At 38.7% G+C, this 18671-nt stretch overlaps 3 protein-coding genes across 8 annotated transcripts; 2 read left to right on the top strand and 1 right to left on the bottom strand.

Annotated features, from left to right (window-relative positions):
- The first annotated feature begins 1027 nt into the window (after positions 1-1027).
- Positions 1028-6252, top strand: LOC140796301 (G-type lectin S-receptor-like serine/threonine-protein kinase At1g11330). Of its 2 annotated transcripts, none has more exons than XM_073149273.1 (8): positions 1028-1171; positions 1284-2592; positions 2863-2967; positions 3077-3264; positions 4922-5132; positions 5227-5464; positions 5551-5701; positions 5784-6252. In XM_073149273.1, exons 1-8 carry the CDS (start codon positions 1148-1150, stop codon positions 6090-6092), a joined length of 2535 nt encoding a protein of 844 aa, XP_073005374.1. In that variant the 5' UTR covers positions 1028-1147; the 3' UTR covers positions 6093-6252. The 2 variants fall into 2 exon arrangements, with proteins under 2 accessions (XP_073005374.1, XP_073005375.1); XM_073149274.1 differs by lacking the exon at positions 1028-1171 and having other exon boundaries at positions 1692-1916; positions 1997-2592.
- Positions 6253-8488: 2236 nt separating this feature from the next.
- LOC140796058 (uncharacterized) lies at positions 8489-13249 on the top strand. 3 transcript variants are annotated; one of them, XM_073148904.1, is made up of 5 exons: positions 8489-8609; positions 9415-9853; positions 9958-11458; positions 11579-11725; positions 12470-13249. In XM_073148904.1, the coding sequence occupies exons 2-5, from the start codon at positions 9803-9805 to the stop codon at positions 13042-13044; spliced, it is 2274 nt and encodes a 757-aa protein (XP_073005005.1). In that variant the 5' UTR covers positions 8489-8609; positions 9415-9802; the 3' UTR covers positions 13045-13249. The 3 variants fall into 3 exon arrangements, with proteins under 3 accessions (XP_073005005.1, XP_073005004.1, XP_073005003.1); XM_073148903.1 differs by having other exon boundaries at positions 9931-11458; positions 11594-11725; XM_073148902.1 differs by having other exon boundaries at positions 9931-11458.
- A 1441-nt stretch (positions 13250-14690) lies between these two features.
- On the bottom strand, positions 14691-18251 carry LOC140796152 (universal stress protein PHOS32-like). Of its 3 annotated transcripts, none has more exons than XR_012110411.1 (4): positions 17276-18251; positions 15983-16070; positions 15797-15839; positions 14691-15009 (listed from the first exon to the last, which is right to left on the bottom strand). XR_012110411.1 is itself a non-coding variant. In XM_073149045.1 (3 exons), the coding sequence occupies exons 1-2, from the start codon at positions 18057-18059 to the stop codon at positions 15832-15834; spliced, it is 792 nt and encodes a 263-aa protein (XP_073005146.1). In that variant the 5' UTR covers positions 18060-18251; the 3' UTR covers positions 14691-15009; positions 15797-15831. The 3 variants fall into 3 exon arrangements, 1 of the variants encoding a protein (XP_073005146.1); XR_012110412.1 differs by having other exon boundaries at positions 15983-16052; positions 17276-18242; XM_073149045.1 differs by lacking the exon at positions 15983-16070.
- Positions 18252-18671: the final 420 nt, after the last annotated feature.

The following is an 18671-nucleotide window of genomic DNA, read 5'->3' as shown; positions in this document are numbered from 1 at the left end:
TTGAACTTCCATCGTAAAGTAGTGTTCTTGAACTTGGGAAGAACAAGTAGCCATTGTTCTTCTGTATAGAAATCTGAAATTTGTACGAGGCAAAGGAAACTAATCAATTGATAAATGCTGTCTTTGGATGCAACATCAATTACTTCTTTTCTGTAAACTATCAACAATACAATTTCCTACGCATACCACTGGTAATTTCATGATAGATTTTCCGTGTGTGCGCAGCCCCTGCTAGGAGTGCTGCTCTTCCGAGTCCTTCCCTCCTAGGGGTTGCGTGAGCTTCATCATAGAGAGCCTTGGAGAAAGGATCCACAAGTACAATAATACGATCGAAATTCGCACGTTTCCCACGATTATCTTTAGGAAAGTTTACATTTAACACGCTGCATTTTTACCTATTTTCGGTTTACACCATGAACGTTTACCTATTTACAGTTTACACCCTATATTTTTAATATTGTAAATCAAAATCTCTTTTTTATCAAATATGTATAGAAAATACTCTTATGTTAATTTTATTAATTAAACTTAACTAAACTCTTTAATTAACTTAACTATACTTAAAATATTACTAAAATACCTTACTTAACCCAAAATACCCGAACTAAAATAAAAATATCTTACCCAAGCTAAGAGACGGAGGGAACTAACTCACTTTAATTTTTAGTCAGATTTAGATCCGTTCCCTCTTGCTTTGAGATTTTAGGATGGAGAAGACCATAAAACTCACAGTGCCTTATAAGAAGGAAGAAAAAAATAAGCTTTTTTTTTAATATTTTAAAAAATAGTGGCTTGTAATTGACGGAATATTTAAATCTGTTCAAATAGTGTTATTATTATCCGAAGTATTTTTTTTTGGCACATATTCGATAAAACAGAGTACTTAATAAGCAAATATTAAAAGTGGACAGTGTAAAAAACAGGGTGTTAACTGTAAATTTCTGTAGTTACTATCAAAAGTTTGCCAAGTATGCAATTGCAATATTTTCTTAGAACCTTCCCCCCTCACAAGTCACAACACCAGGCAAACAGTCAGACATATGGTGGAAAGAATTCCGCATTGGTGGTAGACTTTTACGCTCCCGTTGATTGACCAAGAAAATGAGACAAAGTCTAATCTTCCATTGTTGGATTTCAGAAATTAATTATGCTCTTTCCCGACCGCAGATTGGTATGCATCTTATACTTTCTCCTTCCTGTTTCCTCTGTTCCACATGAAGTTCTTCAGATATTTAGTTTAGGTACTGCGTGTGTTTGTAATACATCAAGTGCTTTTCAATCAGGTCATGGTGTGCGGAAGAAGCTACCATTGCAACAGGAGTTGTATGCTATTTCCTCTAGCGATTCTATCCATTTTGACAAGTACTTGCTTGAGTACAACATCAGACACCCTGTCACAAAATGAATCGATTTCGGACGGGAAGAACCAGACCCTGATCTCGGCTAACAATACCTTTGAGCTAGGCTTCTTTAGCCCCGGGGCGTCGAGCAACCGCTATGTTGGGATATGGTACCATGGACTTGGGAACCAAACAGTGGTCTGGGTGGCCAACAGAAACAACCCATTCATAGATAAATCTGGGACTCTTATGTTCGACGGTGAGGGTGATCTAATAGTTGTAGATAGTAGAGGGAGCTCATTCATAATTGCTTCTGTCTCCGGAGCACAAGGCTTGGAGGCCATTCTATTGGATTCCGGCAATCTTGTGCTCAGAAGTGTCAATGACTCAAGACAAGTCTTGTGGCAGAGTTTCGACTACCCAACCAATACGTGGCTCCCCGGCATGAAGCTTGGCCTCCTGGGCCGGCAAAATCGGTTGTTAACTTCATGGAGAGACGATGACGATCCTTCTTCTGGAGACTTCTCTTTTGGTGGTGATCCGAACGGCACGGCGCAGCTGTTCATCTGGCAGAAAGTGAGCGTCTACTGGACTAGCGGGCTTTGGGATGGTCAAATTTTTAGCCTGACTCCAGAACTAACTAAAGAATTTTTCAGTTTCCAATTTGTTTCTTCCAGCGACGGGACGTACTATACTTACTCAGTCAGAAACAGCAGCATACTCTCAAGATTTCTTATGGATATTTCAGGGCGAATTAGGCAGCTGACATGGATAGAGAATGACGAAGATTGGGTCATGTTTTGGCAACAGCCAAAGTTCTCTTGTGATGTATACAATGTCTGTGGAGCATTTGGTGTCTGCAATGAACTCAATCTGCCCTCCTGTCAATGTGCAAAAGGCTTTGAACCAGCATCGCCAACAGATTGGGGCAACGGATACACCGGAGATGGATGCCAAAGAACCACTAGCCTGCAATGCGAGAGTGGAGGAGTGGATGATGGGTTTCTTGAGATGGCCAATATGAAGTTCCTTGCGAGTCCAATGCGATTCTTGAATGCTGAGGGAGCTGAAGAATGTAAATTGGCATGCTTGCATAACTGCAGTTGTACTGCATACGCTTTCTTGGAAAAATGCTACTTGTGGGATGGAGATCTTGTAGATTTGCAACAATTTGACAACGATTCCACAGGCAAAACGGAAACAATTTATCTTCGCCTTGCTGCATCAGAGTTAGAATCTACTCAATCTAGAGGTGAAATATATATATATATATATATATATATATATATATACAATAATGAAAATGCCAAGTTAATAGCTGTTAGTAGCTTTGGTTTAACTACTTGGTTCAAATCAGACATTATTGCATATTTAAGACAGGAAATAATCATCCATTTACAGAAATGTTTAAACTATGTCGCATAATCTTTGAGATAAATTTGTCGGAGTTATTTCTTCTCTTGACCATTAATTGAAATTTGAGGTGAAAGCGATCTAATTGAACAACTGCTTTCATGTGCAGGGGGCAAGAGGAAGCTCCTCATCATTGCAATACCTGTATCTCTCACAGTTCTCATTTTCTGCTCCATCCTATGTAATCTATGGATCAGAAGACAGAGACACAAAGGTAAGTGGAGCAAACATCAACAGTTCATGCAATATTTCCTTTACAAGCATGACTCTAGTCCTCCTTACAATGGCATATGTGACATGGGATGGTTTCGTTTCTCACTCAGGAACAAAGATATTATCTCATAACCTATCCCTACTTGCTTTGGGTACAACTGAAGCAAATGATCTTTGGTGGAGTGAGCAGAGGGACTCACAGTTCTCGGTCTTTGAGTTCTCTCAAATAGCAGAAGCTACAAACAACTTCTCTACTGAAAACAAACTTGGAGAGGGTGGTTTTGGACCTGTGTACAAGGTATCATCTCTTCTGAACAAATTCATGGTTTCTTATTGATTGAACTCTTCTATGCTCCCAATGTGAAAATAACCACTAAAGCACTACCTAATATTTTATTTTCTTGAGAGAAGTTGGGGGATAACCCAATTAATACAAGTAAGATAATGAATTAAAAAGGTACAAGGCAAAAACTAAAGATGCAAAAGGGAATTAAAAGAAGACAAATCAGATTTAGCCTTAGAAGGATAAAGAAGGCTCCACTTCATCCAGATTTGGTTCAGGGAGATGCAGAATCCCGTAGGCGTATTGCCCTCCCAAAGGAAAATTCTATTCTTCCATTCTTCCATATTAACCACCAAAATAAGGAAATAAACGAATCCCAGCCTAGCCTAATATGGGAAAAAAAACATGTGATTTCTTCCAGTATTCCCAATAATCTATCATTGAGGGTGGGCAGAAATTGAAACCAGCTGATGTAACTGCAATCAATAAAGATATGCTGACAAGATTCTACTGCATATTCAAAAGGACAGCAACTAGCAAGGACTTGCACACCTTTACGAAGAAGAGAATCCCACATATGTAATTTGTTCCTCATAGAGAGCCAAAGAAAGATTCTAACTTTCGACGGGGCAAAACCATTCATAGAGACTTAGCAAAAGTTGCTTGAATACTGGCAAGTTTTAGTGGAAAATAACCCATTAGCAGAGAATCTCCAATAAATTAAATCACTGGAATGAGAAGCTATAAAATGCCAATGTAACTTATAGAGACTCTGGATTTCCTCCCTAATAATAGGCGGGATTTTTTTAGGCCAAGACTAGAGCTTGAAAAAGAGCAGCAGAGACCGAGTTGTTTTGTAAGAGGAGAACTCAAACATCTTGGGGGCACAGGGAACAAGGAGCCTAGCCATTCACCCATCTATCTATCCAGAACCGCACCAAAATTCATCACCAATATAATGAAATATCACATTTGAAGAAAGAAACAGATCTAACTAAACACTGGGAAAAAAATTGAAGCCAAATAATTAATACTGACAAGCAGTTACATCTGTTTTTTTCTGCTCAGGTGATATTCTTGCCACTATCACTTTTCTCAGCTTGAAGGAAAACTCTCTTCATTTCTTCAGTGAAACATTAGGTAGTTCTTTTTCCTTTGGAAGGGTTCTAATTGTTGCAAAGATTTTAATTGTTTGGTTAATTGGGAGACAATTTGTAAGTCAAAGTATCAAGGTGGCTTAGGGGTAAGGAGACTAAGAAATGCTAATATTGCCCTCTTTAGCAGATGGTGGTGGAAGCTTATTAACATTTTTCAAGCTATTATATTTCAGTTGTAAGAAATTTGGCAATTTCTTCAGTTATTAAAGCTAACTTGATAACTATGATACTTAAGGTAGTGAAGAGCATAAAATATAACATGATCTAATTAGGAACAATATTACTATGCAAGTGCTGGCAACACTTCCACCATTATCAGAAATTTTACAGGCTTGCTTTTTCTGGAGCCTGTGATAGAGTTGATGTTACATGGCACATAAACCCCTTGAAGCAATTTGAAATTCTGTCAATATAATCTTTTCCAAAAATGCTAAAGAAAAGAAAAGTGAATACATGCACGTTTTTCAGCTAGAATGTCAGATTATGTCATTAGTGCTTTCCATAAATTATTTCAGGGTCAAATTCCAGAGGGAAAAAACATTGCAGTTAAAAGACTTGCTGCACATTCAGGACAAGGTCTAGTAGAGTTCAAGAATGAAATTCTACTAATAGCAAAGCTTCAACACAGAAACTTAGTTAGGCTCTTGGGTTGCTGCATCCAGGGCGAAGAAAAGTTACTGGTCTATGAATACATGGCAAACAAAAGCTTGGATTTCTTTCTATTTGGTTTATTTCCTCGAACACTTCCTACCTCAACTTATTTTAGTACTTATAATTTTTCAGCTAGTGTCTTGAGTTATGTATACATGATGGTCCCCAGATCAAACAAGAAGAGCCCTGTTAGACTGGGGGACACGTTTCCATATCATTGAAGGGATAGCTCAAGGTCTTCTTTATCTTCACAAGCACTCTAGACTCAAAATTATTCACCGGGACCTAAAAGCTAGCAACATTCTCTTGGATGACGATATGAATCCAAAGATATCTGATTTTGGCATGGCAAGAATATTTCGTGCAAATGAGACTCAAGCAAACACAAATAGGGTTGTTGGAACATAGTAAGTACATCCACTTCTATATGCACATCATGAAACTGTTAGATTTTGTGTTGATAAGACTTATTTCGTCTATCTCTATCTTTCAGCGGTTATATATCTCCTGAATACGCCATGGAAGGCCTTTTCTCAATTAAGTCTGATGTTTTTAGTTTCGGGGTCTTGCTTCTGGAGATCTTAAGTGGAACAAAGAATGCAAGATTCCATCAACATGGGAACTCTCTTAACCTCCTCAGTTATGTAAGTAACTGATCTAGTGGCATTGCTTCATCTTGTTCAAGAGAATGTTAGAGAAGCTAACCAATGAAATGGAACTTGCTAGGGATGGGAATTATGGAAAGAAGGCAGATGGTTTGAGCTTATGGATCAATCATTAGGTGAAGGATGCCCAAGGAATGAGATGGTGAGGTGCATTCATGTGGCACTTATGTGTGTCCAAGAGAACGCTGTGGATCGGCCCACCATGTCAGAGGTCATTGCAATGCTCAGTAGCGAAAACATAGCCTTATCTGATCCTAAGCAGCCGGCATTCTACACAGTTAGTATCACAGCCGAAGCTGATGCCACTGGAGACATAGATGGAAACTGCTCTATGAACGTTGTCACAATCAGTGCACAAGATGGTAGATAGTACTAGTTCACTTGTGTTCATTGATTATAAACTTAATCTTTGAGTGAGAGAAGGAACAAAGAAGAAATGCCTAATGAACAACCTAAAGATGTTAATGAATTCTTTTTATTTTTAGTGGACTCCAAGCTCCACTAGGTGTGAACGTGATTCCTTTTGGTAAGGATATGAAAAAAAATATAGAAAATATTATCAATTATTACCAACCAAAGTAAATGAATACATAATCCTATGATAAAGCAAGTGGGAAATCAAAAAGATCTCAACTTTCACAACTATTATTAATTGTAAACATGGGTTCTGCTTCTAATGTGACAAAGAAGAGGACAAGGGTTACGGGAATCACCTTATGTGAAAAACAGCAGTCTTGTATGTTATTTTCCTTTCTCTTCCATTGGAGGATAGGCAGAAGAGAGGCATCATGCAATAATCTCCTCCCAATCCCCTTCTCTTCCCTAGGAGAACCGAGCTTCTCTTTCATGATAAAGCTCCCATTGAACTAAATTTTAGGTACGTTTGGATGTTCAGGAGGATTAAAAGCTCGACTATTCGGGGTTGAATTAGACTATCCGGCTCACAATGGGGCTCGCCTGAGCAGCCGTAATTGGGATCGCCCTGGCTTGCGAAGAGTGAGTATTTCGATATTCGAAGGAGAAGTATTGAGTATTGCGTGTATTTTAAATTTAAGCCTTTAATCCTCGTGTGCTCTAAATTAAATTACAACCGTTAAATTTTTTATCCAACAATAATGATATTTCATTAGCAATAATATTTTTCATTATAAAATGACTTCTACTATCTTCAAAACAAAATACTTATGTGAACATAATTAAGTCTTTTTACCAAATTTTTTAAACTATTAAATTGGATTGAGTTTTAAGATTTTGCCAAGTAATCCCTATACAAGGTGAAATATAGTATCAAAACTCATTACCTAATTATGTTTTTTCTGCTAACTAAGACTTCTAACCAGTGAAACTTGGTGAGTGTGTAGTGTGCACTATTAAGTGCTCTGCCTGCTTTCCACTTGTTAATTTCCAAATACCCAACCATATCTTGCCACAGAGAGAAGAAAGAGATCAAATAATTCAAAATAGATGGTTTCATAAGACAACAAAAAATCCCCATTCTTTATTTGGCCAATGTTATAACTTAATTGAAGACCTTCATGAACTGTAATTGGTTTAATTATCTTGGCATTGGGAGCCATTCTTCATCACTTTAATTTTCACAATCTAAAAAGATTGGCCCAAAGTGCTACTCTGAAAAGGAGAAAAAGTACTCCAATTTGATTCCCTAAAGATTGGCTTACAACAAGACCCTTGTGGTGCACATAGAAGGGCATTCTTTCTAAGGCATGCCCAAGATTTTATACTATTCTCGTGTGCACACCTCTAAGGCATCATAGGACAGAACATTTTTTAATGCCCATTATAAATAAAGTTTATTTTCTAAAAGAAGATAAAGTTTATTTTATGTTCTTTTAGAATTGGAGTGGCTTATCTTTGCAGCTGATCTTGGAGATCTACCATGTATAAGGAGTTGCCATTTATCTCCACAACATGATTAAAAGTCATTTATGTATGAACTTCAATTTAAAGTAACTGAAAATATGAAAAGCCATAAAGCAAGATTATTCTCACATAGAGCGCGGATTTGATGTAGTCTACTCCTGTCCTCCATTATGGGGTCAGTGCGAACAGACTATCTGACACACACTAACACATCAAGAATGTTAAATATCCGACGTAGTTAACGTGTACAATATGATTGATTATGTGCTTTGATGCGTCAGCATATAGACGATTTACTTGGTCTGATATATGTTAAAATCTACACAATGAGTCTTATTGCCTAAAAATTCATAACAATCAAATAAATATATGATTTAATTATAATTACCGAATCGATCAAATTCATTCGAATCAAGCAAGATATTGCAACTTAATTACTCCAAACAACAGCGGAATTGAGTAAAATATATCTTTGAAAAATATATTAAAAATATCATATATTTTGTTCTTATTACCGTTCACGCTCTACTATATAAATATTTTGCTTGCAAAGTATAATGTCTCTAGTTAAATTAACTATAGATATAAAATGATGTTAATACCTTGAGTATTTTTTTTTTTATAAAATAGAAGAGGAATCAGATTTTAAAATAAAGTAAGGATTATTTTAGATATTTTTAATTTTTTTATTTTATTTTCAAGAGCAACAAAATATTCTCTATTTCTTAGAGTAATAAAAATAAAATATAAAAGTTAAATTATAAATAATTTGTTTAGTAGGGTGTGAATAATAATAATAATAATAAATTATAGGGTGTATTTAGAGATATTTTAGAGTTGGAAGTTGCTCGTTCATGCATGTTCAAATCGCACACCAAGCCTCCCCCACATTATATATACCCATCCCCTCTTCGTCTTTCATTCGAAGGTTCAAACGGTCGATCAAAGAGCTCTTCCATTCTTCAATCTATTCAACGTCGGCATATCTCCGTGCAACGGAGAGCAGGTTCGTCTCTTCGCCGCCCTGTTCTTTCTTCTTCATTTATTGGTTCTAATGGAGTTTTGGTGGTCGATTGTCTACTAAAGGCCTGAACTCCATTGGGTACTTGATAAGTTTCTACTTTCTTGACTAGAATAGGGAAAAGAACTCTTTTTTCGATCTTGGTCGTTTTCTTTTTGATGTAAAACTGATCGGCTCTGTCAAAATTTAGATTTTATTTTTTATTTTTTAACTATTGATTTCTGTTGATAGTTTCATCTACTGGGTTCTTGATGGGTTCCTCTGCTTATTGCAGAGATGGGTAAAGATTCTTTCTTTCTGTTGTTCTTTTTGTTCTTGTTTGGTGCGAAATTGCTTATCGAGACAGGGACCTTGAACGTGTGCTAAGATTATTTCGTTACAAAGATTTTTTAGATATTCCTTGTCTTGGGAATTGCAATGTCTACACTATTAACCATGCATACCAATATTGCATGCCCGAGATTGTAAATTGACAGTAAAAGTACTCTAATAAAGTCATGGAAAAAAGTGATGGTCAGGGATGATATTAGGATTATTTGCCATCATAAAGCCAAACCTCTAGCAATCCAAGACAAATGTGTCAAGAGAGACCCTCGGAATGAAGATTGTAACATTTGGTGGATCGAATATTCGATCTTGCTAATTGTACTTTAAGTCTTGTGCAAACTTTAGGTTGTTGTTCTTCTCTGAGAACTATATTTCAGAATGCTTGATGATATAATCTATCTTAATATAACAGTTTTCATAGTTCTACCTGATTGTGATCCTTTGACTCTGAAATTTTTTGCAGGATTCCATCTGATCTATGCATCTGAAGTCGGATCTATCTAGTTTATAGAAGCTTTCTTTCACTCTGGCCGCCATACGAAGGTCATATACATCTCGCACCTCTAAGTGGGTGTGGGGTCATGGTGATCGAGCGGCCAGATTATTCTTGGGCTGTGGACTAAATTCCTGCTACGTTTGGAGATTGTGCGATGGCTTGGAGGGCCTTTTTCTTGATTATGGCTGAGGTCCACTGTGGCTAAGATTTCGATTCTCATGGTACAGTAGTTCTACACATCCATTCTTCTATATCTTTGCAGAATTACGTATTGTGTGCTGATAAAAGCCCAAAGTAAAGCTTCTCGACGTTGCACTTCACAAGCAGTTGAATCTTGCTCCCCTATTCGAGTGTAATGGTTAAGTTTTCTTGCTTTTCCCCGTCTACTCGTCACCACAAATCGAAGGTTAGAAAACTCGGTTTACTATAGATTGTTGATTGTTTTTTTCATCTCTTAATAATTTGTGATTCTGAATCTTATAGCTGAAAAAAGGATTCCTGTCCTTTCAGAAGGTTATTCAACACTCAGGTGGAGCTTTGCAGTTTGTTCCACAAGTAACTTCTAGAGATCAAGTAATGGAGTCCTCTATAGGATCTGCAAGTTCCAATCCAAAGACACACCAAAATAACCACTCAGCTCTTAGTGTTCAGCAGAATGCAAGTCCATCTTCTCATCAAGATTGTTGGAAATCAGAAGATTTAAATAGTAATTTTCGTCTTGATGATAGTAAAATGTTTCTCCAGATGGCAAATCTTAAGAAAAGCCACTCTCTGGGGAATATGCTTTCAAATGAGAGAGGTTTCACTTCTGATGATGTTACTAAGGATGATGAGTTAGATCAAGGATTTTCGTTACATTATTTGCACCACATGGACATTAATGGAGTTGAAGGTCCCTTAAAAATCACTAGCTCAGGTGAATTATATGACCAGAAGGACCCCCTAATCAATTCCTACTGTCAGTATCAAGGAAATGCCAATCCTGTTGGGAGTTTCAGACACTCTGGTGAAGGACATGATAGTGATGATCAGCTGTTCGCTAACCTTGTTTTTAACTCCGAAAATCTCTCGTCAAATGTCGAACCTACGATTGCAAGATCACAATCTATGAACCTGAGAATGTATAGTGCTGATTCAATTGAAGATCCAAGGCCTCATTCCAGATCCTTTGAGAATTCGTTCTCTATGCCTGGAGGCAAGGTTGATTTTTTAGATTGTGAAGGAGAACTCTCACACGTAGCTGCATCATATTCTCATAGTGTTCCTCAAGTATTTGATTTCAATGTAAAAGGTTTACTACCGGGTCATGCAGACCCCGAAGAAGAACCCATAAGATCCAGCAGAAGTAGTGGGCATAATGAAGTTGGAGATGAAGATCAAGATGGTAAACACTGGAATGAGTCTAGGTGTGAGAATCAGTCGATTGATGGAAAGCATTCACCATGCTGTTTGGATTCAGGAGAAGAGTACCAGCATTCTAGTACCAGTACTGGGTTTAATAGAGTGACAGATCAGGAGAGAGATGACACATGCTGGATTGAAAATTCTGAATGCCAGAATCAGTTAGTTGATGAATATGTTTCGCCCTATGTCTGTCAAGCAGTTGACTTGAGAGAACCTGAAAGTGGTGGTGTGGAATTTGATCAAAACCTTCTTCAGCGGGAATCTCTTTTCCAATTTTGTGATGAACTGACTCCTGAGGAATTTAATGTCAAGAGGATAAATGATTGGATCAACCAAATTGATATACAAAATGGTATAATTGTGGAAGAAGTGGGAGAAAGCTCCAGTTCTGCTCCCAAGAGAGAACCTCAGTCAATACTAGCCAGTTCTTCCACTATGAAGCTTGATTCCAGAAGTATTCATGGCATGGAACTAGCTTACAACTATATCTCAAACTTGAATGTTTCGTCTTCATCAGCACAGTTATCAAATCTTGGTTTGGTTGCAATCCCAATTCTTGGTGCATTTGTTGGTTTAAGGGTGTTAAGCTTATCAGGAAATTCTATAGGTATGCATCATTTGTTGGTTCATTACTACTTTTACAGAGTTTTCATACCGCTATTCTTCTTTACGTGGTTATCACAATTAATGGTTTAAATTAGTAACTATTCTCTCACTTTTTGTCTAGTCCGAATAACTGCAGGAACTCTTCCAAAAGGTCTTCGCAAGTTAAATCTGTCTAAAAATAATATCTCAGTCATTGAAGGCCTTAAAGATCTGACACGTCTTCGTGTGCTGGACTTGAGTTACAACAGGATATCTAGAATCGGCCATGGTATTGATATTAGAATTTATGACTTCCTATGTTTTCTTTTTCTTTTTTTTCTCTCTGTTGTTGTCTTTGTCGTCGAGCTGAAACTGTATTTTCTATTACATTTTTCATGTACATTCATGTAATTGCTTGTCATGGCTAGCAGTTATTCGCTACGACAGTATCATCAATCATATCAATTATCTGAAGTATATACCCTTTTCAGGAACTTTATTTTGATCATACAATGGGTGGAAGCAGAATATTAGAAGACAGTACATTCAAAATTCTGATATTAGCATGCATGTTTTTGTTTTCACTTGAGTAGCTGCATCAATTGTGCCATTGATCGTGAAACTTTCTTCTTTAGTCTCAGTTTTGCAGTTCTCTATGATTCATGGTGCTTATAGTTGCTATTGATTTCCATGCTTTTCAAATATCTGAGTAGTAGACTAGTAGTTTTCAGGAGCCAGAGTACAAAACATATGGCATCAGACTGAATGGTAATTGTAGCTTTTTAAACTATGAAGGATCATATACACGAAATAAAAGAATCACGGCAATATTGTCATGCAAAAGATTTGCAGTTATCCCACGCACATTGTTATTTACTTTATATCATAGAACATAAAGGTTAATGGTGATTATCTCTGCATTTACCTGACACTTGAAGGAACAAATAAGTATGAACAGAAACACAGAAGCAAATCTTTAGAGATATTTTTTTTCCTTTATCTTCCATTAACGCAATGTTTCTATCTTGTGAAGGTTTGGCTTCTTGTTCATCTTTGAAGGAGTTGTACTTGGCTGGCAACAAGATCAGTGAGATCGAAGGCCTCCACCGTCTTCTCAAACTGCACATTTTTGACCTGCACTCGAACAAGATATCGACTTCGAAAGGTCTCGGTCAACTGGCTGCCAATTATGCTTCTTTGCAAGTAATTATTCTTGAAGGTAATCCTGCCCAGAAGAATGTTGGAGATGAACAACTGAAAAAGTACCTGTTAAGCCTTTTGCCACATCTTGTTCGTTATAATAAGCAATCTATCAAAGCAAATGGACCGAGAGAAGTTTCAGACCGTCCACGGAATTCTTCCTCTCATCAGTTTGATCGTGGCGAGAGATCAGAAGCTAAATTCTTGCGAAGGAAACATCTCACTGCAGCTGCTTCCTCATCATCTAACCGCGGTTTGACAATTGGTGCTACAAGCTCCTCAAAGCAATCCAAGAGCCGAAATGCTCGTCTACCACCCGTGGCTTCCAAGCCAACTAATCACCTCCCTGACATTAGCCGAAGATTGCTAGGCTTGGAAATGAACAATTCTAGACACAGCGAAGGATAATTATGAGACTGTTGATTGTCAAATGCAAAATAAAAAGGAGGAAAGCTGTCTAGTTTACTGTTAGATATCAAAGGGCTGTAACCAAAGCTGAATAATAAATAACTAGGTAGGTTTCAGCTCAGTGCTGAAGTATGGAATTGAGTTATTATCATAATAAAGTATCACCGAAATATATAGTAATCATGTTTAAATGATTATGCTTGAATGTCGTGGCGTTAGTTTCATCCATGAATACTTTGAGGAGATCTTCCCTTTATTTCTAATAACTTTGCTGTCAATCTGTGCTGAAATCTATTTAGTATAGCATTATAAGAAGCAAGATACCTTGTCCAGGGTGAGGAAACCTTGTCCATGAGAGTCTCGAGCAGATTAAGGGATTAGGGAATGTTCAGGTATTCCATATTGATAGAAGTTGTAACAAGGTGGTTGATTGGGCAACCCACCGGGGAAAAAGGAAAACCATGAAATCTGTAATTGGGCCAGAAGGCCCTTTTCCCAGAGTTATGTAACTTGTTGGTTGTAGACTCCTACTCCTAGTCACCAGGGGGAGGAGACAAATCTTTTCTTAAGCCAATACAAGCTCTACTTTTCTCAAAAAAAAATCTATTTGGTAAATATTGTGCGCCAAGCAGTGCAGCTAACAAAGGACTATGCCGGCCCATCTAATTCGACGGTCAGGCCAACCAGGCACGACGAAGCCTCGTGGGTCCACCCGGCTGAGGACTGGGTCAAGGTGAATGTAGACGGAGCCTATTCTACGCAGAGCACCAAGGCGGTGTCAGGGTAGTAATAAGGGATTCTCATGGGGCTCTATTAGCAGTGGCCTGCGAACCGACTGTTGGAGAGTCAGCGTTATGAGCTGAAGGGAAAGCTCTTAAACTTGGGCTGCGGGCTGCGGGCTGTGGTGGGATACAATAGGGTAGAGGTCTAGACTGACTCCAGGGAGTTAGCTGCCCTTGGTGGCTAAGGGTTGTAGTTACTGAGTGTAGAGTCTTACTTAGCTCTTTTGTAAATCATCGTTTGTCACATGTTAAACGCGATGGTAACAAGGCAGCTTAGTTAGGTTGGGACCTTCGAATTCCATCCCATCCTAGTTATGTAACCTTATTGTTGTCAGTGCCTCATCCCTGCCTAAGGGATAGGCACAGCTGAATCCAGCTTATCATTCAAATAGATAAATAAGTAAATAAATAAATCTATTTGGTAAATGCACCTTCACTGCATAAAAGAATGATCATTTTAGCAGGTCAAAGTTACTCTTATTAGCAATTGTTTCCTGAATTAATATTTTGAGAAAATTCAACCTGCAATGCTTGCCTTTTACTGCGAGGAATGAACGATGATCTTGCAAAAGAGTATTCAGTGGCCCAAGATTCTCAAATTATTAATCCTTTTGTTTAATATATCATAAATTTTACAAGTTACTCGTGATTATATCAAGAAATAGTGGGGTGATATCAGTAACACATTATGCCTAGAAGAATACCACAACCATTCAGAGCTCATATTCTTATTGAAGCATACGAGAATCTCATTTACCTGTCTTGCACATGTAGTGGCTGACATCCAGAAGGCAAGAGATCTTACACGCCAATAAGTTTAAAGAAGATAGACAAAATAAATCCACACAATAGCCATAAAGCTCATACAAAACCATGAAATCATATAAGTAAAATATCTGATAACAGGTACCCCAGCTGATGAAGTATATGTTTCAACAATAAAAGTCACAAATATTCATCACACAAGGACACTACCTCGGAAAGACCATGGTTTACAGAGCACAACTATTTCACAATGTGAACGGTAAAACCTACACATGATCTACACAAATCCTCAAATCATCCAGTTTATGATATAAACTTGACAAAAGAAAAAAGAGGATAGACACAACAGTAGCATCAGGTCGTAGTCCTCCCTCTAATAGAAAGCCTGCCTCCAGTAGATCATCGGCAATTTCAAATTCTACAGCAGAATAAAAAAGAAATCAGTCAAACTAGCAATAATTGAACTGTAGTATCTCAGGATCATACCATGATAGACAGAATAAGAAAACAATATAGTTAATGGGAAAAGAAACAGTCAACAACCTGCTTTTTTCAGCTCTTTTTGGTCTTAAAACTCATTCAAACATTGATTGTTGGATCAAGTAATCATGTTTCTTTAAAAACAAAAACAAAACAAAGAGGAAATTACAAGCAGCTACTAGTGGTAATAGAGGGAATTAGCTGGATGTGCTTAAATCATGGATGGCCGTGCCGGCGGCATACTGGCACATGGCACGAGGGGTGCCGCACGGCACCCTTCCTAATAGTTCCGCCACTCGCCATCTCCGTCTCCGTCGTCGTCGCCATCGCCATCGCTATCGCCGATCACCGTCGCCCGAGTGCGTCGGTGCCCTAGCCCGAGGGAGAGATGAAATTGAGAGAAAGAGAGAGAGATATAAGGTTATCGGTTAAAACCCGGATCCGGATCCGCAACTTAAGTTTTAACCGATAACCTTATATATATATATCTCTCTCTCGATCTCATCTCTCCCTCGGGCTAGGGCACCGACGCACTCGGGCGACGGCGAGCGGCGGTCGACGACGACAAAGGTGAATATCTCGTTTTTATTTTCTTCTCCTCTTACAGCACGTGCCATCGTTGGCTTAAATAACGCAAGATTACTGACTAAAAACACACAGATGATTGAATAGAAAGAACATTACATTAAGTTCAGGTTCCCAAAAGTGAATCCGTAGGTCCTCACCTTGGTTTAGGAGGACCACACCATATTGAGACTGATCAAGTATCTGCAAAAGCAACAAAAGTTTCAAGCAAACTTACTTTGTGATCACCAGATGTAACAAATGCAAATTTCAAGAGCCAAATAATGGAATAATTGCAGATCATTAATCCTATCGGTTATCTTATTGAATCTCAGAATTGCACAGACCTAGTCACATATCTAAATATGATTCCGAGGTCTGATCAGCCATCATATTCTTCCTCTGTCTATCCAGTGCCTACATTGACATCAGCGGCTGATATAGCAAAGAACTTAGTAACCATTACATTTGATGAAAGACAACAAAGATAAAATACCAATCTACTCATATTCCTTCAATAGTATCAGGGGACATATGTTTTGATAAACTATGCTTCTTGCATCATATTACATAAAAGGATGCCAATCCACCTGAAAATGTCTTATACTTCCATATAATAGTTTAGAATTTCAGAAGGTTGAGAACAAATCCCAAACACTTCATGAGAATCATAACAAGAATCAACTGCATGCCGTTTTCAAATCCAAGTACTGACCCTTCTGCTCATATAAGCTTTGACAATCTAAATGAAAACCAGAAATGTCGTCGGACAATTTCATGTTATACTATCATATCCCCCTTCAAACACAAAACTGGAAGGAATCTTTTTACTCAAAAATCAGAAGAAATTATACGGATATATGGTGTTCTGGAATACAAGGATGTATATGCATTGACATATAAGTGGACATGAGTTGCTAGATGGATATTGCAAACAAATATGTCGAACAGTATGGTTGGTGCAAAAGGGAAAATCTCTTTTTTAGTATCACTCTAGTATATTAGTTTAACAGAATAGTTTACAAGGACCTTTGTCCAAATTCATCTCATAACATATACCCCAAGTATGAATCAAATAAAAGAGTTTCGGTCATAACTGGTGAATACATACTTATGACTCAAGAGTAAGTGTTTCTGAACAAAATGTTCCCCAAGTCTATACAAAACAGAGTCTAGGAGAGCAGATTTAATTTGCAATATAGAATTTCAAGAGGATTTACATTTTTCAAGGAAAGAGATGGAAATTTTAGATTATATGATCGATAAAATATCAAAAGACTTTTTGCTAACAACATTTGTGGGTCCAATTGAACTAACCAGACTGAAGTCAACTGACCTTTCTCAACCGGATTGGAAAATTTGCAAAGATGGGAAAATTGGCAGAGATTGGAAAATTTGCAACCACTCCCATTTTAGCCTTATAAAAGTAAAATCAATAACAATGAAGAATACCATGATAGCTAAGGATAAGAAAATAGAACAAGTAGAAAAGGACAGTGAAACTGCTCTAAACAAAAGAATACTAAAAAGGTTACTAAAGAATCTAATGAAATCGGCGGAGTTCTTGATCAAACACATGTTTTTAGCCAATCCTAGATAAGCTCTGGTAAGCATCTCACAGAAGGGGAAAAAAATCAAACCTCTATTATGGTCATCGGAGGCGTCATGATACTCCTGCTCCTCCTCAGGCACCGGATGCAGCTCCGCCGCCTTCTCCAACACCACACCCTTTTCTCCACCATCAGCAACCCCTGCCGCCGCCCCTTCATCCGGATAACGTACGACGACAACCGGGCAGATGCAATGGTGGACGCAGTAATCGCTGACGCTCCCAAGTCTCCCCTTGCTGGTCCTCCTCGACGCCCCGAACCCCCTGCTCCCCATGATAACTGCGCTGAGCCCGAGCCGTTCCACCTCCAAGCAAAGCCTCTCCTTCATGTCATGATCTTTGACGATGTGGATCTTGAAAGGGATCTGGGCTTCCACGAGTGGCTGTGCGAGATCTTGCGCCTTTGTCGCCGTGAAGGCGTCGAAGTCGTCCTCCAGCTTCTGCTGCGACTCCCCGGGGTCGGCGTCGTCGCCGCCTCCGGCCGACGCGGCGGCGGATACGGAGAGGTCGATGGAGCCCCAATCGGCGCCATAGAGGACGGACGTCGGGCGGACGTGGAGGAGGATGACGGCGTCGCCGGGGCGGAGGTAGTTCTGGACAGCCCACTTCACTGCGTAGGCGCTCTCATCGCTGAGGTCGACGGCGATCGCGATCCTGCGGTGGGATGCGGCGGAGGGGCTCGCCGCCGCCGCCGAGGAGAAGAAATACCTCGGCGAGTTCGGCTGGATCGCCTGGACCGCCGCTGCCGCAGACGCCCGCGTCTTCAGTGGCGGCGGCGCCGGGACATGGAGATCGGATTCCGATGGGTTCTGCATCAAGATCTAGGGTTAATTCTTTCCTCTTTCTCGAAGCTTTCTTCTCTAATTTTCTTGAGGGTTTAGGGCGAGGACACGAAGAAACGGAGAGAGGGAGAGAGGGCGTAGAAAAATATGTGGTAGGGGTGAGAATAAAGAGGGAAGAAGGTACCGGAACGTAAGGAATATTTTTTAGTATAATGCGTCGCAGACTCGATGCTCTTCGGCTTTTATTATTATATATTATATTATATTATAATTATAAAATAAAATTTTATACAAAATATCTATAACTTCTGATGGAATCAACTCCACCCAAATAGAAGCAAAATTCTGCTCTGTATCCTGGAAGGGCAAACCGATTAGTAATATGATTAGCCTCCCTAAAACATTAAGACAAGGAAATAGAAGTGAAAAAAAGGTTAACAAGTGATGAATGGAAGATATGGTGTGACACCGTCTCAAGAGATTGAGAGAGCTTTTGAGAGAGTTTGATTGAATTCTGAAGTCTGAACGAAGAAAGGTGATGATCTCAAGCTTTGAGCAAAACAAACTTAACGGTTTTTGCTTCAGCGTGCAATGGGTTGATTGTGTAGGGAGTATAAGCCCCCATAAGAAAGAGACAATCATTAA

The sequence above is a fragment of the Typha latifolia genome, chromosome 10 (assembly GCF_019914945.1).
Source record: "Typha latifolia isolate L0001 chromosome 10, TyphaL0001v2, whole genome shotgun sequence".
NCBI lineage: Eukaryota > Viridiplantae > Streptophyta > Magnoliopsida > Poales > Typhaceae > Typha > Typha latifolia.
This window is presented reverse-complemented; position numbering and strand designations above follow the sequence as displayed.